This window comes from Myodes glareolus, chromosome 1, assembly GCF_982192425.1.
Source record: "Myodes glareolus chromosome 1, mMyoGla1.1, whole genome shotgun sequence".
Classification (NCBI taxonomy): Eukaryota; Metazoa; Chordata; class Mammalia; order Rodentia; family Cricetidae; genus Myodes; species Myodes glareolus.
This window is the reverse complement of record NC_142026.1, coordinates 114,100,833-114,125,484: the sequence shown is the minus strand read 5'-3', so window position 1 is coordinate 114,125,484 and position 24,652 is coordinate 114,100,833. Positions and strand designations below refer to the sequence as shown.

The 24,652-nt window shown below is 39.9% G+C and overlaps 1 protein-coding gene across 3 annotated transcripts in view; it reads right to left on the bottom strand.

The window, feature by feature from the left end:
• The window catches only part of Pde7b (phosphodiesterase 7B), a 319,484-nt gene that overhangs the window by 222,679 nt on the left and 72,153 nt on the right, over window positions 1-24,652 (bottom strand). For all 3 annotated transcript variants that reach the window (XM_085689065.2, XM_048425265.3, XM_087911509.1), the window contains exon 2: window positions 3,070-3,130. In XM_085689065.2, the coding sequence (XP_085545191.1) occupies window positions 3,070-3,130 (61 nt within the window). The remainder of the gene's footprint in view (window positions 1-3,069; window positions 3,131-24,652) is intronic.

The window sequence follows — 24,652 nt, the reverse complement described above, 5'->3', positions numbered from 1 at the left end:
AAGATAAAGTGTTCAGAAATACAGACTGTATCTATTTTGTTCTCTTAGTTGGAAATTTTGATTAACTCAATGCAATGTTACAATATCACCGGAGAAAACATTTATAAAACTTAACAGTCCCTTACAGTACCAGACACCTTATCGTTTGCGATTGTAGATGAAATATTTTCTCAAGAAGGGTTCCAGGAAGGGGAAAGACACATTTTCAGGTTCCTCTTAAAGGAAGAAGGAACCTACTGTGCCTCACACAAGGCAGAGGAGACGCCCTTTGTGGAGTGTTCATATAGACATTCTTTCTTAAAGAAATCAAAAAATGGTCTCGGTTTTAGTTACATGTAATAATAACGTGAATTTCTCTTGCTTATCTTAAAGAAATGAATCCTTTGAACGCTTTTTGTTCTCTTCAGCTCATAGAATGGAACTCCCGCTGAGGCAGTAGTCTAATGACAGATTGATCCTTTAATATTGATACTAGGAGAGCTTGATTTTGGTATTCTTTTATCTGTAATGCCAGAGGACTTTATCAAAGTTTGAATTAAAACTTGCGTCAATTACTTTAAGGGATAAATAGGGATAAATAAATACCTCTTCAGTGTAAGGTCCTTCAGGACATAGACAATTTCCACTGCGTGAGAAACTCCAAGTGTCCACCATGACCTCTACACACCCCAATTGCTTTATAGGTTATAAATACACAGTATTTATAGGTAGCATATAATAGCTCTTCCTATGTGTTCTCAATTGGAACATTTATTCTCATTTCCCTTTTGTAGTATTTAGTTCTGTATCATTAAGAGACACTAATGAATTCTACAAGGCTAATGACTAATGCACTGATCATGCCAGAGATATCTGTATTGTGCAAGAACAGACATCGCTTAGGTGAGCTACAATAAATGACCGAGCTCTGTAAGATGCCCAGGAAACCTTTCACCTGTCACTTTCCGTGCTCAATTTAGCTATGGTAGTAGTTAGAAACACATAACTGATTAATAGCAATATATTCCAAATCAACGGGAATACATTTGATCATCAGGAATGCCTACTGGCAGGCATAGAAAACACACTATATACTCAGAAAAGATGGAGAGGCAATTGGTCTTTCTTTAAGTAGATCTCAGTACTAGATAGTCCTTTGCCACCCTTTGCCTAGCTAGTTATTAGTCAAGCACTTACAAGAGAAGCAGAGCCTAGGAAAATTTATCCAAAGTTGATGATGTCAATGACTTGACTAGCATCATGAGTTAACGACTGAGTCACGTTACCAGATCAGGTGGAAAAAAGCAATGTAAACTTACTTTAGTGGTTCTCACTGTGGTAAGTGGTCTGAAATATTGGAGCCTTTGCTTCCATTTTCTTATATGTGAAAGGACTCCAACAATAGTACAGCTGTGACTTTGTGTGGAACTGAATGAACTAAATGATGAATAGATAAAACATGTTCATAGGACACCTTCTCAAATCCAAGGTTGAGACACAACTTTTTTCTGCTTCCCCCTTTCTTTCTTCCTTTCTTCCTTTCTTCCTTTCTTCCTTTCTTCCTTCCTTCCTTCCTTTCTCTTTCTTTCTTTCTTTTCTTTCTTTCTTTCTTTCTTTCTTTCTTTCTTTCTTTCTTTCTTTCTTTCTTTCTTTCTTTCCTTCCTTCCTCCCTCCCTCCCTCCTTCTCCTTCCTTCCTTCTTTCATTTCTTTGTTCCTTCCTGCCTTTCTCTCTCTCTCTCTCTCTCTCTCTCTCTCTCTTTCTTTCTCTTTCTCTCTTTCTCTCGCGCACTGTCTACCATCTACTTTTATCTATAATTTCTAACTAATTTTTTGGGATATTAGTGCTTTTGAGGAATTTATAAATCTAAATTTAAAACCTAGCACTGAATAGCTGAAAGCAGTATGCAGAAGAATGTTGTCATCACTGCTCATGTGCTTCTGCTAAAATGTCCAGGTTCTAGTAGACCTACAAACTTTCTTCTTAATTCAAAACCATGAGAACTCTACATAGCAATTCTTTATTAAATAGCAGTACAAGAGAATAGGAAGTATTCGAAGTCTAGACAAATGTGATATCTGTTTCATGTTTGATTTTTGAGTCATGAGTAGCTTTTAATTACTTGTTTGGCTATCACCTTGCATTATGAATGACAGATCTTCCCATGCCTCTATTTACCTGACGGTGTATGTGTGTGTGTGTTTTGGGTCATTTTACCAATAATATAGGGTGTTAACATGAGGACCCTAGATAAAATGGATGATACTAACATGACAGTGTCTTTGCCTTGTTTATGATGTAATTTTAATGAACAAGTGCAAACATCTATATAAATAAAACAGTTGAAACCATTCAGTTGCCCTTGCTACTGCAAATTTTACATTGTAATCAATGTAAAACTCATTGGGCAAACGTACAGCAGCCCCAAGGCTCTACAGTTTAGAACTTTGCCATGGTTTACACCATTTCTCACTTGGTGGTTAAGTATGTCACTCATACACTTTGTGGGACTCATTTCTAATCTATAGTGAGAAAAAATACTACTGACTTTCTTCCTTATCAGGAGAGTATATTTTATTGAGTCTGTAAAGGGCATTGATGCTATATCATCCCACAAAAATATATTTTGTTATTTTATTGCTATTTGGATGCAGATGCATTGTGGGTAATTGGGTTGACTTCTAATTAGTTTATAACACATAGGTGTTATAAAAGAGGGCATCTTGTGATGTTGTAATACCTAACAGCTTTATTATTTATCTTATAATCTCAGACTTAGTATGACTATGAGATTCTTCTTGCATTTTGATCACAGTTTTTTTTAAAATGCAAAGCACTCAATAGCATGCTATCCTGGTAATTCAAGAAGCATTGAGATTCAGAAAAATGGACCAAGACTTAAAATAAAAATAAAAATCATTTTTACATCTTCTAGTGCTCTACAAATATTTTAATACTGCTTGTAAACTCACAAGTACACTGATGAGCCTCCTTACAATGGAATAAGAGGCAGTCAGTAAGACATCAAAACAACATTGGCTCCACATGACATCAACATGCATAATACATTAGAAACAAGAAGCCTTCTTACCTAGCATGCAAACACATTTGACATTCTGATCAGGGTTCTCAAACAAGATTTCGCCACACCTCTGTAATAAAAAGATAGTCTCAGTTACTTTAAGATTTCAAATGAGAATTCTCAAGCCAATATATCCATGCAACTGACATCATCATGTTATTAGTCTACTTTTGTTTTCTTTAGTTGTCTGGGGCTTCTGTAGTAATGAGACACTTTCCTGGGAGCAAAGTCTTTCAGAGGTCAGTCTAGGATGCTTCATGTCTCTGCTAACAGCTGACTCTGTGCTCCCACGAGAAGTCATGGTTTGGGATGTACCTAGTTCCTAACAGTTTCTGACTCAGTGAAATATCCACTTAGCAGGCTCAGTAATCCAAGTCCCATCTTTCTCAGTGTTTTCAGCATTGACATTGTTCTGAACTATTCACTTAACACACAGATAAAGATATTATCAAATTTGAGTGGCCAGTGTTGAACTCTCTGAGATCAGGAAAAGGACATATTAAGGAAATGCAAAGGCAGTGTAGAATTTTCCTGAACTCACAGACTCAGGGAATAACAACCTTCTTGCCTATAGCTTAGTTTCCATTTGCATTTCAAAACTGTTGTGCAAGACAAAACTTAGCAATCCAATCTATTATCTAATAGACCACTTTTGCATGATGAATATGATTGACAAATGGGATTAGTATCAGTGTTTATAAATGAACCACACAAAGCAATAAGAACATAAAGAATCTGACAGAAAAATGAATAAAAGATACAGCAAGTAATTCATAAAGAGAAAATCTGGAATGGCCAATAAACACAGAAATTAAATTAAGTTATACCAATAATTGGGAATAAAGAAATTATACTTAAGTTAAAGTATTATTAAAAAACCCACTGATTTGACAAAATTTAGAAAACTGAAAATGCTAAATATTTTAAAGAATTCAGAGAAATGTGAAGCTTTTATACTCAGGCTAGGGTATAAAATAATCACTGCAGAAAAGTTGGCAAAGTTTAGCAAAGTTGAAAAGTTCATGCATTGTGATAGAGCAAGTGATGTTGTAGAATTTTAACTAGATAAATCTGCAAAAACAGCTTCAGTGCTCTACTTAGAAAAGAAAAATGTCATTCATGAGTGCGCTCCTAAAATTAAACATAAATTAACGCTTCATATACCCTAAAAGCACGTATAGTATACAATGTATTTATGTAAAATACATTATACTCACAATATGGATTGCCAAACATACATAATTTTCAAATTATACAAAATTTATACTTATCATAAAAATGTCCTATTAGAGTCGGAGCGGTTGTTCAGTTGAGGACAGCTCTTACAGTGCAAGAATGAAGATCTAAGCTTGGCTCCCTAGAATCCGTGTAGAACCATGCACAATAGCATGCAGCTAAAATCTTAGTACTCTTACTGTGGGACAGGAACTAGAGAGAGGAAAATACTTGGAAGCCTGTGGGCCAGCTAGCCAAGCATATACAATGGTAAAATACAACAAGACCCTGTCTCAAAACATGGTGGAAGGTTAGGGACATGGTGGAAGGTTAGGGCCAACACCTGAAGTTGTCTTTTGATGTTCCATACACACTCCTCTCACACACGTGAACACATATCACACACACACACAAGCATCACATACACACAAGCATCACACACACATGCGTGCATACAACACAGACGGTAAAAAGACTCCATCTATTCTGAGGTTGAAAACACCTAAAACAGCACACATTCCTCATGCATACATTAATTTCCTAAAAAAGAAAAACTGAATAATAAATAAGGCATCAAATATAGGGTGTGGAGAAGAGATCAGAGAAATGGTATGTAGGAGGGCCTACATATTATTTCTTCCTTAGATTATTTTTTAAACTCATTTTTATATGAAACATTTTATAATAAAAATGAAATGGACATCTCCAATATTTTGGATATCCAAGTGGCTCTTTGTCCAATGTAGGTCTGCTTCAGTGTCCCTGGGTTCATGGAGGCCATTATTTGTTCTTATAACTTATTCTTACCACTTACTAAATTATTTCCTTTTCATTATTTTTTCATGTAGTTCTGGGTCTGGCTTGGCCTGGCCTGGAACTCTGTGTGTAGATCATGCTGACGCTCAACTCACAGAGATCAACCTGCCTCTCCCTCTCGGGTGTTGGCATTAGAGGCATGAACCACCATGCCTGTGTTTTCTTTGCCCTGAAGAAGACCGGCAGTAGAGCAGTCCAATCCATTTTTCCCTTTCTTTCAATGTTCACAGCTTGGATAACTCCACTCCCTAAAGGAAAAGGAACTCAAAAATTCTTCACAGATAAATGTGAAATTCTCAGCTGAGAGAACCACTTTTTAGGTTGGCCTACACCATGGAAGAGATGGAAAGCAGGTTCAGAGATTGGGAAAGCAAGCAAGGTTTGACAGGGAGTCAAGAGGTGGAACTTGGAGGAGCAAGTCTGGGCACAGTAGAAGGCTTCAAGAGGGCATTGGATTCTGAAGGCAGAGGGTGCTGGGCTCCAGATGGGGAGTCCAGATAATGAGTCATCTGCTGACTTAGTATGGTCTCTATCATGCCATTTAATCTCTTCACGCTTCATCTCTTTGGAAGTAGCATGGGGATATTGATGTGTTCCACCAAGTTAGGTCAGGGAGCAAATATGGAGATTAACGATCCATGCAGTCTGACCCTATGTGTCTTTCTGTTTTATTTGTGTTTTGACCGAGGTTAAGCCCTTGAAAATAGCCAGGACCTTTTTTTCTGCATCACCTGCCTTTTAAAGTGGTATGCTTACAGCCCCAAAGAGTTAACCATTATTTTTAGATGAAAGGTCAGAGATTTCAAAGATGCTTTCAACTTCTTGGCAGAATCACTTGCTATCAGTATTTTGTCTGGGTTAATGACCAGGCTTATATGTATGCTGCCGTGGGAGAGGTGACCTTCTTTTGTCGCAGGGACTTTCCACGGCATTGTAGGTAGAGGGTTCATAACTTCCCAAGTCTGTGATAAGTTAAGGGCATCTTGAGATGTGTCTCTCAACAGGCGTGTGTGTCTGGCTATCAGGATCTTTCTTCCCTGGTCATGGACGAAACTGGGGGGAATGTCTGAAACTCCCAAGAAGCACGTGTTCCCTAACCGTCACGCCCCGCCTGGGTTCACTGACCAGACAAGCTCATTGCCAAGTAGAAATAGGAGGTGCTGTGGCCCTTCCTTTGAGGATGAGGCCTTCTGTTTCCCTAGCTATATCTCTACAACATCTGGAAAATGGCGGAGGCACCCTTAACTAGCTCTAACTGTTTTGGTTTTTCAAAGTTGCCTGATGACAGTAGCAGCTTTTTAAAGCAATGTCCAGAAGGGAATCTGACCATTCCCAGGACATGGCCCAAACCACATTCCTTCCAGTCCCTTTTCCCCTTCTCATTGAAACATAGCAGTGTTTACCAGGCCTTCACTGCTGGGTTCCTACTCTACTGTTCAGCTCAGGCAATGACCTAGTTTAAGAGATTAATTAGGTTAAACCACAGTGTCTCCCGTCTAAGACAACTGCAGATCCAGCACAGGGAAAGGCCCTGTGTTTTGCTGGGTCGTGAGGTCGGCAACCCTCTTCCTTTTGCTGGGACTTCGCATCTGGGCATCTTGATTCTGGAAGACTTCTGGTTCTGATCATCAGAATTATGTTGAATTCTTAGAGAATCCATCTTTGTTTTATCTTTTGTGTCTGAAATAGCCAGATCATTTTGTTCCTGCCCAACAATTCCAGTGAAAACTAACCATAAATACCAAGGCATAACCATTACAATGGCAACCCAAGATGTTGGAGCCATGCTAGCAATAAAGAAATCTTCCTAGCACATGCTCACTTTTTTGAGGCACACTCCATGAGAACTTATGCATGTGAGCCCTCATCTTCACAGACCATAAAGAATCAACTTACTTCATCATGAGTGACCCTAACATGTCCTCTTGTATGCTCAGTGCTTTTATATGTCAGACCCTTGACAGCTCTTGGATGTAGACTTTGCTAACATTTGTTGAATTTGTTCTGAGTCTTGCCAGACTCTCATTTCCTGCTCTCATCATACTCCTGCAACAGTAGAAAGCCGGGGAAGGCACAGGAGCACTTCCTGCAGAATACTCTGTTGACAGCTGACGGACACATAACCAAGATTTATAGATTCCCGGGTATTGGCTACTTTGGTGTTCCTTACAGCACTGGCTAGGTAGACTGTGTCTCCAGACACTCCCTTTACTCACCCATTAGCTTCTGGCTTTTTGCCAGAGAGCTCAGGCGTTAGATAAGATGGGCTCTGTCTCGAAGTCCTTTGCTACCTTCTCTCATCTACTTTATCATCAAGGGTCAAACCTGCTCTCCTAGCTGTAAAGTAGCGTCACGTTATCTATGTTATAGAATTATCTGAAATTTAGTTTTAGCTCATTATCTGCAAGGAAGAACTATATTCAAACAACACAGGCAAAATTTAAATATAAAAATAAGGATAAACTTTAAACTCATTCATTAAAGCTCTGTGCTAATCTCATAGTACTTTTCAGGATTAAAAATGAAGAAATACTTAGAATTTAAAAGTCAGTATTTTGCAAGTTGTTTTCCAATTAGTATTAGTTAAGAGCTTTGTATATATGTTTAGGATTTGACTTTTGCTCAGGGAAGTTTTAAAATACTACATTTGTCATTCATAATAGCTACAATATGGAATGAACATCAATTGTTGGACAGTGAGGTCTTTTTCAAAATAGAATATTATTTAATCAGAGAAGGGAAGAAGGCAATTCTATCATTTGCTACAACATGAATGAATACGTAGGGTATCATGCTAAGCAAAATAAACTGAGTACAGAGAAACAAATATCATATGATCTCACTTATATGTGTGATCTGAAAACATTGAATTCATAGAAGCCAAGAGCAGAATAGTGGTCACCAATGACCAGAGAGGAAGAGGGCAACAGCTATAAGGATTCACCTACACATGAAGAATAAGATCAACAGACTGATATACAACACGCAACGACAGTCATCAAATACACCGCACACTAGGAAACTGCTGAGAGTGGGTTTTTGTGTTTGCACCACAAAACAATGGTGAGGTGCTGTATCTGCTAATTAGCTTAATTTTGTTGTTTCACAATTGTACATATTTCAAAATATTATCTTTATACTATAAATGCAGTGCATTTTATTTTCTCAACTGAGAATATAGCATAATAATTTTTCTCAACAATAGAAAAAGGTCTCAAAGTTAAAGCTGGCAACGTTTTAAATGTAACACTTTTAATTTCCACTAACTAAAATTGTGTATTCCAGTAAAATATACAATAAGATATATGTCGCTTAAGTAAATTGCATTTTTCCATATATTTCTCATAGTTTGAAAGTTGACAATAGCAGTAATTTTAGAAAATACATTTAAGTTTTCAACAGATTTTTATAAGTTTTCCTTAAAGAAAAATTAGGTCTGCTGTGATGCTACTGTTCCAATGCCAGTGATAAACTCACTGGGAATTATTAGCTGCAGTGACGAGCTCACATTTTATTCTCATTGTTTAACTCATCCCTTTCTTCAGACAACTGATACTTTATTGTTCTGGTTTTCGCGCATCTTTTTTATACCGTTATGAAACTTGCTATCACTCAGATCAGAAACCTCCCAACCAACCTTCAGCAACTAATCTGTTTTTAAAAAGCCTTCTTGTGTCTCAGAAGGGAGGGGGCAGCAGCCAACAACTGAACACAGGGTTCTTCTCTGCCGGGACGTGTATGTCAGCGTCTGCGGAGGCAGTAACAGTTTATTGAAAGTATATAATGTTAAATACTATCAAAAAGTGATGAAAAGGTATGATTCTCTGATTTTGGTCCTCCCACATTTACGGTTTTCTTGTTTTTAGATTGATTTGATGAGGGAACCGAGCGTTTGAAAAATCAATGGAGGATCTGGCCACAGTTTGGACTTCCACAAAGGACTGCAAACTGGCTCAGCCGGCTGTGAGCTCAGGAGGCTGATGGACCACACTGGGAAAGTGGAGAATGGCAGCCACCACTGAACTGTTGATTTCAAGAACACAGCACATGGCAGCTGTCCAGGGATCACAAAACTTTTGGCACAGCGGCCTCTTGAGATCCGTAAAGCCAATGACTGAATATTGGATGTTACTGTAGAAAAAAAAAAAAACAAAAAAACAAACAAACCAATATCTCTCTGACTGTGCTTGGAGCTCTCACAAAACAAACAAAAGTGTAACAAATCCTCAACACAAACCAGGCTCATTTTGGAAAACAAACAAACAAACATCAAAACTGAGTTTCTTGAGTTAAAAAACAATGGTCAAAAAGTTGGGAAGTCCCTGGACTTTAGAATCTGCAGTAGCCTGAGAGGGGCTGTGCTTCTGGTCCTTTGTGCTGAGGACTTAGTGAGTGCTCCTATGTAGCCATAGCCACACTGTATGCAGTTGCAATGGGATGATGACGGTTCAAACCTGACATTAGGAACATCTTTCAAAATTGGTTTTCTAACGGTCAGGGTGGCACATCCCTGTAATCCCAGCAATCAAGAGGCAGAGGCAGGAGGATCACAAAATTGAGACCTACCTGGGGTAGACAGAATATTCAGGGTCAGTCTGAACAACAAGGACAAGACTGCCTCACCAAACCCGAAAGGTGATGATGTGGCACAATCGGCGGAACCCTTTCCTCACAGTGTGAAGGCTCTGGTTCCGTTCTCAGCTTCACACACAAAGCCAAACAAATAACCAATAAGCTCCAGGTAATTCTGGTTTGCTTCCCTCCCATCTTACAGTTTCCCAAAGCAGAGAGCAGGACGGTGCTTATTAATATCTGGCCCATAGAAGGCAGAGCTAGAGAGGAAACATCTGAAGAGCATCCATGAGGTATGGCTTCTACTGAGATCAAACTCCTAAAAAGAGACAAAGGGTTCAGAATTTGGAACCCATTAATGTCTCCCAGATAAGTTAGCAAATAAATGAATACTCATAAAGGAGATTGGAAGAGTACCAGATTTGTGCAAGGACTGTCCTGTGAGTGTGGGTACCAAATGGGATGAGATTCAAGCCTACATCCTATCTTCCTGTAGCCTAGTATAAAGTTGGAATACACAAAGTGAAGGGATGCTTCGGTTATGGTACCCAGCCCTCACGGGCTATCACAGAAGGCTTTACTTCACAGAAAGAGGTGACCTGTGGCTGGGTCTGGAAGGTAATAATGAGCTATCAAGAGACACACTTGTACCCCATCACAGGGGAAGATGCCCGGGCTTGTAGGATCAGAGAAGTAGTTTCCAAAGACTGGAGCAAAACCACGGTGGGTCATAGTAGAGGACTTAATCACACTAGTAGCCACGAGTGAGGCTGGTGGGAAGTAGGGACCTACAGTGAATTGCAAGTCTTTCTGGACTGGGAGGAAGGCTTGCTTTAGGAGAGTTGAAGCTTAATGAATTCTTTTAGTTTTGTAACAAACAATTGTCGTTTAACGGCATCATATATCTCTGATCAGTGGGATTGCCGGCAATCTTTTTTCTTATTTTAACTTCCCCCAAAAGGTACCGGAGCCTGACGTAGCCCTCATTCCTTTTTCTTGAAATGTTCCATAGAACGGCTACGACCTAAAGGACTCTCCAGCCGCCCAGTGGAAATCTCGTGTAAGGCCGACTGCCGCTGCTGTGGAAGCCATTAGCACCTTGTGTGGAGCAGGGCAGTTTCTCTGCTCCAGGAGGATATGTTTCCAGGGTCTCTTTCTTCGCAGTGGCTCAAGTCCACAAGTATTTTTCTCAGCCCCACCTACTGTGTGGGTGGCACCGTCAGGCCTTCCTCTCTGCACACTGTGGCAGCCCTCAGCACTTCAGTACTAGAGGCCAACAGATTTGGAACTAGGGCAGATTTCAGCCCGAGCTCGTGTTTTCCTTCCTGCGAAGGAGCAGATTTCCATCCTATTGCAGGCTGTTAAAACATCAGGCTAATAAGTTTTCAACAATCTGTCAGTGCAGATCTACAGCAACAAGCTGGCATGGCCTTTGGATCCTGGCCTCGTGGTCCAACACAACCTCAGCCAGTCAAAATAAGAGACACAACAGCAAAAGGGAGAGGAAGAAAAAAAATCAAATCATCACCCCAAGCCAAGCAGAAATTCTTAACAAATCCATTGTTGCCCATTGCCAACAGCAACTCTGTGGTCTGCCTAACCTGGTTTGACCCTCGGGAAGGGCCATCTCTCCAAAAGCTCTAATTAGCCATGGTCGGGAGTGACTTGAAAGACATTTATGCCATTGGTGTTGGGAAACGGGCCTACCTGCTTTTAACGGCTTTGTTTTTTCCTTCAGTCAAAGAACAAAATGTTAGCTCAATGGCGTATGCTTTCTATTAGGGAACGGCCAGCAGCAGCAATCTCCAGAGAGGCGCTCAGCATTTTATTACAGACCCCTATTTTTAAATGTTTAAAAAACTACTTATTATGAACCAAAACTTGGAAAACCTGGTTAGGGAGGGCGGAGGAAGAGAGAGAGAGAGAGAGAGAGAGAGAGAGAGAGAGAGAGAGAGAGAGAGAGAAAGAGAGAGAGAGAGAGAGAGGGAGAGAGAGAGGATGAGAATTAAATTACTAAGCAAATGTCCAGAGTGAACTGTTTTCTGTCATTCTGACCCCAGACAGTAGCCGGCACTAGAATGATTATGTCCTTCTGGTAGATCTCCTTCAGGGAGATGCAAGGGTCAGATGGCACACAGGGTTGTTAGCTGGCATGCATTGAAATGCACATTGAAAACTGCTCTTTCACCAGGTCATTGACATGACCCTAGCATCTAGACAAGCACAAGTCTAGAAAAGCTGCCCCTGAAGACTGTTGGCCCAGAGTGTACCTGACGCATCGCTCTCAAGCATCTCCAGCTACTGCAACTGAGTAGACACCTGGATCTGCGTATTTTGGGGGGAGAATCCTGGTATGGGCTCTGCAAAATCCTGTATATCTGATACAAACACATGCACCCCAAGTCTGAACAGTGCAAAACTTGAGCGAGAATTTTGCAGCACAGTTTCATATTTTATTTATTATCTTACAGTCTCCAGGGTTGATGACCAGCCATAGCCAAAAATGTTTAATGTATTCATAGTGAGCTATTAAAGGTGAAGTCAAGAAATAGTGGAAGAAACAGGAAGAGGTATAGGAGAACAGAAAAGTAAATGTCATGAAAAACACTTTAGCAGGTTGAGGTTCAAATTCCAAACCTGGCCCTTAGTAGTTGTATGATCTGTGGCCCATTTGACTTATGTTTCTGAGTCTCAAGGTGGAGATGAGGGAGAAACACCCCTGATAATGATTATATATATATATATATATATATATATATATATATATATATATATGTGTGTGTGTGTGTGTGTGTGTGTGTGTGTGTGTGTGTGTATATCGTAATAATTATTATATGTATGATGTGTGTGTGTGTGTGTGTGTATGTGTGTGCGCGCTATAGTTTGAATAAAAGTAGCTTCATAGGCTTGTGTATTAGAACCCTTGGTCTCCAGTTGGTGAAAGTGGAAGGAATGGAGAGATGTGGCCTTGAAGGAGGAGGTGTGTTGCTTTGAGGTTTCAAGGCCTACACCTTTCCTAGTTATCTTTCTCTCCTTTTCTCTGCCTTTTGCTTGTGGATCAGGTGTAAGCTCTCAGCGACTGCTCCAGAGTCATGGCTGCTTGCCTGCTCCCCACTATGATGATCATGCGCTTTCACCCTCTAGAAGCAAGAGTCCCCTCAATGAAACACTTTCTTTTATACGTTATGATGTTTGGGCACAGCAATAGAAAGGTTAGTCAGTGTGTAAACACCTCTCTACTGTAGACCCTATAATGTGATCATTATGAAGGTAGTTTGTGGAAGAAAAGAGGGAGATAGGTGCACAGCCACTTGAGGGCGCTCTGCATGACTTACAGAGCACAGTTCCTTCTCAGTCATAGGGCCTGATGAGGAACTATATTTTACGCCTCCCATGACGAAGAACACTAGTCCAGAGGAGGGAAACCTGCACAGCTAAAGGTGCAGAGGCGGATGCGGATGCGGATGGATGGCTATGGTCAGCTTTCCTCCTGCATCCTTATCCTTGGTACTGAGGAAGGGTAAAGGATCTAAGTGAGTTTAGGAAATGGTTTCTTCGTGGGGCATCAAACTGGCCATCTCCTGCTGAGTATGGGAAAGCTTCTGAAAGATTGTCTGAGGATAAGGGACAGAAGAAGCATCATTGTTATTCCTCAGTTGAGATCGCAGCACAGGATGAACTGGGAAGTCATTTACTCTAAGCAGCATAATGTAGACACAAAGAACTGAAGGCGATTGAAGAAATGAAGTTCAGAATGGGTACAGAAGGATGGAATTAAAATAACTGTTAGGATCTTGGAGTTGGGAAACATGAGGCTGGAGAAGGTGGTAGGGACTGAATTGTCAAGACCGTGCTGGACTCTACTTAATGAAGTCATTGGAAGCCATAGAGCCTCTGCTCCAGGTGTTCCTTAAATCTGATGATGGGAGCACAATATAGCAACCATACATGCTGACCAAAGCTGTTGTCCCATTATGGATACTTTGGGGTGGGAAAATGTCCTGTTAAGAGTGAGACCATCTTACTGAATATCATGACATCTTTGCTACTATCATTAATACTTTTAGTTGTGACAATCAGCCGAGTTTGGGTGGGACTCCAGAACAGCTCATCCCTTCTGACTTCCTGCCTGCTAACACATCGCCAAGGGGCTCATTCAGATAATTTTATGTTTAGTAAATCTACACAGTTTTTAGGAAGAGGAGATTGTAGAAGTGAGAGCGTTACTTAGAGTTTCAAGTCAAGCATGAATATATTCTGAAGACCATGGCCTTCAAAAGCACACATAGGGTAAATACTGAAGCTGAGTATATGCTGAAAAGAGGGATCAGGGTCAAAACCTGGACCCCAGAAGACAGGACAACTAGGGCCTGGGAATAGAAGTGGTCTCATGGAAGGAGCATGCTGTATTTCAGAAAAAACATTCCTTTACACAGTTATCACCTTGAGAGAGAGAGAGGAAGAGAGAGAGAAAGGGAGAGGAAGAAAGAGAGAGAGAGGAAGAAAGAGAGAGAAAGAGAGAGAGAGGAAGAGAGAGAGAGAGAGAGAGAGAGAGAGAGAGAGAGAGAGAGAGAATATCACAGGAACGCAGAGACACCCAGAGAGAGACAGAGAGACACAGGTAGAGAGCTCTGAACCAGAATCAGACTCCATGTCCTTGCCACATCCCCAGCAGAATCTGTGGCAACTCCTCAGTGTGTGTCACTGCCACCCCTGTGGCACTAATGCAGTGAACATTCGGAATACCTGCCTTTCTGTCTTCCTCTTTGGCGCCAACAAGTAAGTCCTGACAATTGCTACATAACAAACACGTATTCCTAATTGTCACACTCCAGCCATCTGGCCAAAGTGTCTGAGCTTGAGATCTCATCTTTTTTTATTTACCCTGCAATTTCCAAGCTACTTTATGAGGCCCTGCAGATGGCAGAAGCTTAATAGATAATATCAGCAATATCCCCCAATCTTTGCAGAGGCGTCACGATTCAGACTCATGGGACCCCATCCAGACGGCAGCTGAATGAATATTTACTCAGGACAAAGGAGTAGTTATAATGGGCTCCTTGCAGCCCAGTGCCACAATGTTTCTGTACATAAACCAACAATTAAATGTAATCCTATATACTTATAGTTTTAAAAGAAATTCAAACCAGTCCTTGGAACTAAATAACCCCAGCCCTAGAGAAAATGACTTCCAGAAGATCAAGCCCAACATATGAACACAGGACCTCTGAGCCACAAAGAACACACTCTTTTCCACAGGGGAAAGAACTTGTTGTATAACCATTCGTGAGACCAAAGACTCAGATGTTCCCATGAACAATCAAAAACCGATTACTGGTCAAGTCATATTGGCCGTTTCCATAAGGACAGCTCTGAAACACAGATTTGGCCTTGGGCAGAGATGCCTGCAAATTCTTCTAGGTTACTGACTCCCAGTGAGATCTGGAAAATCCAGTATCTCAGAGAAATGACTGACTGATTTCATAAGCTTCAAGTGAACACAAAATATTGAATAATTTGGAAATAGTTATATTCTTCTTTGACATTAGTTGCTCAACAAGAGAACATTCAAAAGTCATCTCATCTTGGCTCTCCCTCTCTTCATTAAGAGAGGGATTTTCTCTAATTTCCTGCTATTCCCCAACATCTAGATGAAATTCTATCACATATTAAGTTCTCAGTGAATATTGCTCAATAGACAGAATGAATGAGTTGGCCGAAAATATACCTACCCATTCAATACATCATGATAGCCAACATAAAAACTGCAAGGTGGTGAGACTCTTAAAAGGAAAACTTGTGTGCGTGCTTGCGCGCGCGTGCGCACGCACACACACACACACACACACACACACACACACACACACACACGTGCATGCATCCATTTGCTGGAGACCGAACCAGGTAATAGCAGGCAAGCACCCTATTGCAGAAGTGACTCAAAACAGAGTTATACCTTAAAATAAATTCAAGTTACCAGTTTGATGCCATGATTCTTCTAAGAAGTTACTATGCAAAAATTTACTGTGAATGCCAGAGGTGGAGTCCCACTTGAGGGCAAAAATTACTCCAAGTGTTATCATTTTGAAATATAACTCTCTCTGGAAAGCCCCTACACATGTCTATTTCTGCCTTCAGCCCCCTACATGTCTATAGATATTTATGACACATATGTGATATATATATATATAGTATATTTATGATATGTATCTCTCTCTCTCTATTTATATATATATGCTATTTTTTTCAACCATGCATTAAGGAACACTTATTAGGTAGGTACTTTATGTCAACATTTCCAGATGCCACTATTCAAAGATGACATATAGATCTCATGTTTATATAGCCTAGCCTTTGCCATTTTAAGACTAATGAATTGACAAAGTGGGATTAATATGGATTACTTTGTCTATAAATCTCATATCTATTTCTTCTTTAAAACAGCAAGCAATATTAACATGAAACAAAGACATAAAATTTGTTTTAAATGGTCAGTATTCATACCAGGAAAATAGAGGCTAGGTCTATTTAACCTAGCAAATATTTCAAATATTTGAGTGGAAGGTTGTACAAGGGCCTCTTAGGGCTTGATCTTAGGCCCTGATTGTGCTGTGAATTCTCGCTCGAGTCAATTTTCTTCCTTGAGACACTCTGTGCCCCTTCATAAGCTGATGATTACAGATCTGAATGTGAATTTTTATTGTAGGAGGACTTAGTGGTGAAAATGTAAACACCAAAAGAGGCCGAGTATCAGCAGAAATAGAAAGAGACAGTTCTATCGTTGATTTAACTGTAAATTGTTAAAGACTTGGTCATGGGTAAATTTAGTCAGAATTCAGGGTCAGAAAAGTATGGAATCCAAAGAGAAGGATCTATAAGAAAAGGACTAGAAATAAGTAGACAAAAGAGCAACGGGGGCCTTGGAAAGTACCAGTGAATTTGACAGTGAAATTTAGGAATCCTGATGATTATATTTTGTCAACTTGATTGGCTCTGGGATTAACTAAGAGGCACACCTCTGGGTGAGTTGGTGAAGGTATTTCTGGAAGAATTAACTAAGCAGGGAAGAGACTCCTCTAGAGGCATCAGCACTTTCTAGGAGTGGTTCAGACAAAAAGAAGACTGGGAGAAAAGCAGAGCTGTGTTTGCCTTCCGGCTTTCACTCCCTGCTGGTTGGTGCATCTACTTCCTTGAGGCAGTTGCTGTTGCCATTCCTTACTGACATTGGAACCTGCTGCCTTCTAGTGTCGATTTAAGACCGGTGATTCTTCAGGTCCTCAGTGTTAGACTGGGACCTGCTGAGGCTACTGTCAGCCTCTCCAGTTTACAGTTACTGTTAGACTATAGACCCTGCATCCTCTAAGCCAATCCAATAAACTCCCTCTATAATATGTATTCATTCTATCGGTCCTGTTCCTTTAGAAAAACCTGACTAATACAGTTGCTTGGATTATCATAATTTATTAGCCACTTTATTTAAGATTTTGTACATAATCATACTGCTTCTTTAACATACTCCTTAACCATCTTTTTAGTCACTGTTTAATAGAAAATGATGCTTGGACTATTCTGTACGTAGGTCTAATTTATTTTTATTCCCCACTCTGACTCCAGAATAGGCTAAATGCCAGTATGTATAACTGTGTTTACATCATAGGTCTTAAAATATTTACTAAGCACCTATTTTAAAGTCGTATTACCACAATGCTTTACTCTGCAGAAATTTTGCTCTTTATGTCCAAGTTTCATTGTGATATACATTTGTTTCTTTCATTATACGGAAGTCACTATCCTCTGGACACATCCACCAGCATACTTATGTACTACAAAGGACATGAACCCAGCTAAGGGTTTTCAGTAAAATCCTCAAAATGTTCTCCCAGTGGCATGCTGTACACAGTCCTGAGGCCATTGTTGGATTACGCTCAGGTTGAAATCTTATTTGTTTTCCAGTTTTCAAGAGGGCAGCCATTTCCTTGTTATATTTTTCATAATATATGTTGTTATCATTCCAAGAGAAAAGTTGTGGCCACTTCTACTTATTTATTGTTACAAATGGAGATACCACGCCTTTGGAATCAGGAAGTAATACCCAGCTGCTCTGTTGGCTCCTTACCCCTCATGTTCACCCCACTTCACAGTCTCTGATGCTGACATTTTGTCAGAGCCCCTTGCCCTCGAAGCATTTCTTCATTTCAGTCCCCAGAGGATTTCTTCTAGTTTTCTTTCCTCACAAATGGATCATCATGATACTGTATAATCTTCTCAACTGTCTTTCATTTAACCTACACATGCTGCCCTACACATCAGAGGAGCAAGGATTGCTTTTCAAAAAGGGAAACAGACTGTTTAGCTGAAATTAATAATTACAGGTTTAGAACTATGGAATTTGGTTCAAAATAAAGTTCAAAAATCATCATCTGGTTGTGCTTTTCAGTTAGGTGCTTATTGGGTACATAGGCTTATTATAAGAAATAATTATTCACCTTTATGTTATTTAAAAATTCTGACCTGCATGCTGCTTTTACTTTAAAAGGAATGGAATGTATTTCCTGGCCATTAGAAAAGGCAAAATATTTAATGTAAGGCAAACCTGTAAGAAGGCTTGATGGTGCATGCCTTTAATCGTAACATTCAGGAGGCAGAGGCAGGTGGATCTTTTAGTTCAAGGCCAGTCTGGTCTACAGAGTGAGTTCTAGAACAGTCAGGACTACACAGAAAAACGCTGTCTTGAACCCCCCCCCCCAAAGAAATAATTAAGAAAATTACCAGTCTATTGAAATGGGTCTCTCAAATATGTGGTTAGTAGAGCTGGTAATAACACTTTCTCATAAGAAAACTATTAGGATGGCTAGAAGAGTAATTTTCCAAGGGTTCTGATAAGGGATGCTATTGAAAATTGAAATATGGCATGCTTAATTTTATGTGTAACTCCTATAGCCTCAGGAGTCTTATTCAGTGAGTAAATTATGGGTGTATCTTATGGTCCTTTTGATGTGTGTCCCTCTAAGGCATCTGAAGCTGAATACCCTGAAAATAAATTCTATGACATGTTTAGATTTTTCTGGACAGAGTCTCATATAGCTTAGGCAGGTCTCAATATCAATCTACATACCAGGGTAGCCTTGAAGTGCTGGCCCTTCTGCCTCTACTCCACCAGTTTTGGTTTTTCATAGACTGATTTTTCTTATGAGCATAGTCTAGTAGCATGCAAAGAGTGTCCTCATACTGGTCCAGTCCCAGGAATTCAGTTCTTTAACAGAGGCAGATATTTCTCTATGCATGGTCCTTTAGATTCCAGAACTATTTGAATTTATTCTAGATTATTTATTCATTTATTTTGGTTTCTTTGAGACAGGGTTTCACTGTGTATTAGTCCTGGCTGTCCTGGAACTCACTTTGTAGACCAGGCCGGTCTTGAATTCACAGAGATCCACCTGCCTCTGCCTCCTGAGACCTGGAATTAAAGGCGTGCTCTACCACCACCCAGTTTTCTAGTAGTTCTTTTTTCCCTTAGGAGTAGTTTTTATATATATATATATATATATATATATATATATATATATATATATATATAAAATATATATTTAATATAGTATATAATATATTTGTTATATAATAAATTCAAATACATTATTTATATTATATATATTTCCTTTGGGAGCTGGAACTTGAACCCTGGCCCTTATACATAGAATGAAAAAACTATTGCTTTAGAGTTTCCTCCTGTTCTCTTTCCTCCAATTCTTACCCTATCCACCTCTCCCACTATCCTCTCTACATTCATGTTCTCCTCTTTTGGACCCACCGAGTCCACGGAGTGCTGCTAGTACGTGCACACGCCATGTCTGGCTATCTACTGGAGCTATAAGTAGCTTCTCAGAAGTCACATCCTTGACGAAACGGTCTCTTCCTAGCAGCCATCAGTTGCCAATGGCTTCTTACCTAGGGGTGGGGTTTGATGGTCCCCTCCCCGGTTCATGCTAGAATTTTGTCTGGCTTGATCTTTCCCAAGGTCTTATGCTGCCATCAGAACTGCTGTGAGTTCATGTGTTCAACCAGCCCGCTGTGTCTGGGAAAAGAATGTTTACTTGTAGTCATCCACGACCTCTGGGTCTCACAGTCTTTCCGCCCCCTCTTCTGCGGCGATTGCTGAGCCCTGGGAGATGGAGGATGACATAGATGTCCTGTTTGGGGCTGAGCACTCCTTTGGGAGTTTTTGTTTGCTTCATTTCGCAGACTTGATCACAAGCAAAGCCAGTCAGGCATACAATAAATCAAGACATTTAGGAGGGTTTTATTTCCTGAGAAGTAAGTTCCTACAGGAACACATATCTAATAATTTTGAATGAAAGCATAGTCACCACAATTAGTTAGGAAAAGGAGTGCGAGCAATCCTCACAGTGGCTGCTTTGAGAGTTTGCAGAAGTCACCTTATATGTACAGGAAGAAATAATTTCAGTGACTTTTGTAAAAGCGTTTCTGATCTGGCCAGCTTTTATAGCTTAGAAAAATAGTCCTAAGACACTATCAACTAAATTTCTCCACCCAGATGAGCAAAATCAAAGACAGCTAGTCTCACAGGCTGCGAGCCTATTACACATTCATAGATATGTTGAAAAGAACTGCTTAGAAATACAACATGACACCTAACCACATTCTATTATAGGTTGTAGGCATCGGAGATGCAGTCCAGAACGAAACCTCATTCCACCTTAGAAAGATAGAAACTGCTCAAAAATACACTCCGACTAAAATTGATGGACACACGCAAACCGCTGAAGACAAGGAAAGCCAGAGTCCAGCCAGTCTCCATCTGGATATAATATAATCCAGAGGAATGATAACAAAATATTATTTTTGGAGTATACTTTTGTGTGTTTTATGTGGTATTTCACTGCTGTATGAGGACTCTTCTGTTAGTTTGTTAAAAAAATACTCAATGTTGATATTAACTCACTCTTCCAAGAAACATCTAATTAATAGCTTGCTTTTTTTCTTTCTTTCTTTTTTGGGGGATGGTGGTAGTCAGAGCTGTATTTAGGACCTCACACATACTAGGCAAGTGTTTTACCACCGAGCTGTATTCCTAGCCCTACTAGCTTGCTTCCTGCAAACAGAAATTTACTCCTTTGAGAATTTTGTCTTCTACTGACAGAAATTAAATGTCAGTGTGTGTGTGTGTGTGTGTGTGTGTGTGTGTGTGTGTCCCTACCCACACATAAAAAGAGTGAAGGCAGTAACTTTCTCTTTGGCAGGTACAATCTGTGCACTTTCAATGCATTACTAAGATTTATGATTGTGTGTTAAATCCAAAATCTACAAGCAAATCTGACATATTTACTGTGAACAACAGCAAAATGGAGTGACAATTGCCCCTTCCCCGTGGGTGTATTTTTGTTAGTGCTCAGAACTGAACCCGATGTCACGGATATGAGACAAGTCCTCTACTACTGAACTGCAAGCCCCTGTCTCCATTGCTGTTTTGAAAGAATCATTGAACATGGTTTCTTGGACCTGTCAATTTACCCAAGGACCCGGCTTATAAACCTTGAAACCATCCTTTCAAGAGATGTTTAAAGTGAACAAGCTTTCAATGACTTCTGCACACACAGCTCTTGATAGGAATATCAATTGTGGTGATCAGATCTCGGGCACATCCTAAGATTCTCTCCTTGCATCAGCTAGGATACAGGCTCTGACGGTACCAGAGTGGTCCACGTTTGTAACAGGTACTGGTAAACGGGCACCAATGGATCCGTTGCTGTCATTTATCACTTCCAATGAACCAAGTGAAGCAACACATTGAAGACTCTCCCAGGCCACTTGGGCATCATAGTGACTGTTATTGGCTAGAGGGGTCACCTTTCAGAGCTGTGCAAACCATCCAAGTTCTCATGATGTTTTAGGATGTGAAAGTTTTGCACAGTAGTTCTATACTTTCTGTCAAGAAAATATTTGGCTATTTTCAACCAAAACATAGTGAAACATAAGAGCACGAAGCTCAAGTTGATTTAAAACACGTGTTTTAGCAGAAAAAAAAAACCTGAAGCAACGAAAAAAAAGTACTGTCTGTGAAGAAACACATTTTTCCCTGGAAGAAAAATTCTCATTAAGCTGTATGCTAACAAGTATTTCACACGCGTAGATTGTTATTAGAAAAACAATTAGAGTCACGAAAGAATCTAAAACAGCCAGAGAACAACCTAAGAACAAAATGCAGAAGTGATAAATTCATTCAAAGACTACAGTTATGTACAATTTTTTAAAAGTCACTAAGGGCAATTTTCCCTCTTTCTTTTTAAAGGTATTTGAAGAAAGATAGGAAGAAAATATAACATACACTTGGGATGTATAGTTAAGCTTTGATCTGGTTTAAGACACGCTGTTCCAAAAATATGAGTCCTGGCAATTGACACAAGGCAGTGGCAGAAGTCCTCGCTGATCTTCCCATCCTCCTTTGCCCTGACAGTCTACATGTCGGCAGCATTTTCTGACCTTCCCCGAATCACGGAGTAATGCGCTAGTCTGAGAAATACCCTCTACCTTAAAGACAGGCGTCACATCGACCCTGGGAAGAACCTGGAGTCCCAAACTTGCCTTGTTTCCCCAGCCTATTTCTCTAAGTACATATTCGGCCCTCTGGACACAACTCTGTACACACAGAGTACTCTGCCTCGAACCTTGTATAACAAATAAACAAAGTGATCCAATGTTCCGGATCTTTCCTTAGAAAGTCTCGGGTAAAACATTGATGAAATGGATGTGTCTTCTTTTTCTTTTGCTCTGAGGATCCAACCTCATGCCTTTCTGGTTGAGCAGGGAGCGCTTTGCCGACCGAGGCATCTCTCCAGCCCTCAACAGATCTCTTAAGGCATACTTTCCGGTTATTGTAATGAAGAATATTATTAAGCAATTATCTTTACAATTACAGAGGTTTCTGTTATTATTTGTTCATTTTCAGTAATTTTAAAAGCATGTGCGCGGTCAACGCTAGAGCCGACACTTTTTAAAATACAGAAACCCCTTGGGTGTTTTGTGGCATTATAGTGGTAAAACTCATTTTTGTTCAATTTCCTCCAGGGAAACAACTTAAAAACTGGCTTCACTGGTTTTCATGACGTCCTGCTGTTTTTAGTAAAACCAAGCAAGCACAACGTGGCAATGCAAGATCCCGGTTATCGCCGAGTCATGAGTCACCGGGATCAGCATTGCGGAGCGCCAACGCTAAAAATCCTGGAGGAAGACTGAGATATTTCCGTATTTAATAATGCGAAGGACTTGGACATTTGACTCTCTCATTGTATCTCTTTATGGTCCTCGAAGAGCCTGTTGTCATCGACTCTGCCTAATCTTAATTTTTGGCAATTAGGAAATGTAATATTTATTATATGTCTTTAATATTTAATATTTATTACATATATTTAAAATTTTTAAAATAAAAGATGTTCTACTTTTTCTGCTTATAATTTTAAAATAGGGTATTTAATTGACACTTAAATTCTTAAAAAGGTTTCAACTTGCAAGAGCTTTTTTTTTTTAATGAAACAAGATTTTTTTTGAGTTACAGAAAAAAAATGCAGAGAAATGTTGTACTCTGAATTTGGTGTAAAACTACAATTAGGCTGGATGTGTAAGTGCACAACTATAATATCAGCACATGGGAAATGAGGCAGAAAGATTTCTGTAAGTTAGAAGTCCACCTGAGGTACACAGTAAAACCTGTTTGAAAAAAAAATTAAAGAAAGAAAAGAAACATCTCTCCAAAGAATATCCCCCAGTTGTGGCATTCGTCATCCAGACTTTATACTCTTATGATATCACATAGGCTTCTCTTTGTTTATTGGGATCTGTGAAAGCAGCCGGACCGCTTCTACTGTGCGACAAGCGGTTCATATGTTGTACTCGTATTTTCAGATGCCGCGTCTCTCTAATCACCTTCACAAGTAAACATTCTACTTGGACATTGAAAATGACCTTTGTGGTTTCTCCAATACTTGCATCTCTTTTACTTGTTGGAAGTTTTGCTTCAGATGCTACCTGTCATCCGAGAAACCTGAAATCTGCGGTTCCAGACAATTTCCAGAACTGGTGGACAGTTCTAGACCTATGTGTCCCAAATGTCCAAGTTTGGCTTTGGATTGTTGCAGTTTATGGTGTGACTTGCCGTGAGAGACCCTGCCTGTGCAGCCGAGGTCCTCAGCCAGGCATCTCCGTGCCCTGAGTCAGAGCGAGCTGAACTCATCCTGTGAGCCTGCGCCTTGGCGTTTTCTTTCCTAGTTCAGGCTCCTTCGTTTCCCAAGAATGCAGGAGACCATTCCTCCAGAAACATTCCATACTCTGTCGCTTCCTCCGGTGCCCCCTCTCTTCAGCCGACTCCTATCCTCGCTTAAAATGTCCCTTCAACTATTGTCCCCTGAAATGAGCATTCCTTCCAAACCCTCCACCAAGAAGTACTGCTTGACTGGCTAGTATTAAAAGTTTGAGTCTGAGATGTGATTGGTTAGCTTCTGTCCAAGTTAGACCATTAATAGTATACGGCCAGGAATCATACTGTGCTCAGCACAGTGTCTGAATGTTACCAGACACTTGCTAAGCAAGTTCCTAGGTTTTCCTATACGTCAGGTGAGGATAGAAAATGCACCTACGTCACAGGGGTTTTATGGTATTAATAGGATGATGCAAATATGTGTGTGTATACATATATATACACGCTCTCTCTATATATACATAATATATATACACTACACATACGCAATATATATATACATGCACACTATATATATATATATATATATATACACACACATTGCACTAAGAACAATGCCTGTTATACCGTAAGAGTTCAATTTTATTTGTTGAGTGAACATATGATTTTAAAAAATATTTATTCTGGTGTGCCTGTGGCTTTGGTTTACTAGTATGTCAAGAGAGTTCACTCTTTGCATCAAATTATTTTCAAAAATTTTAGTTTCTATTTTCTAGCTAC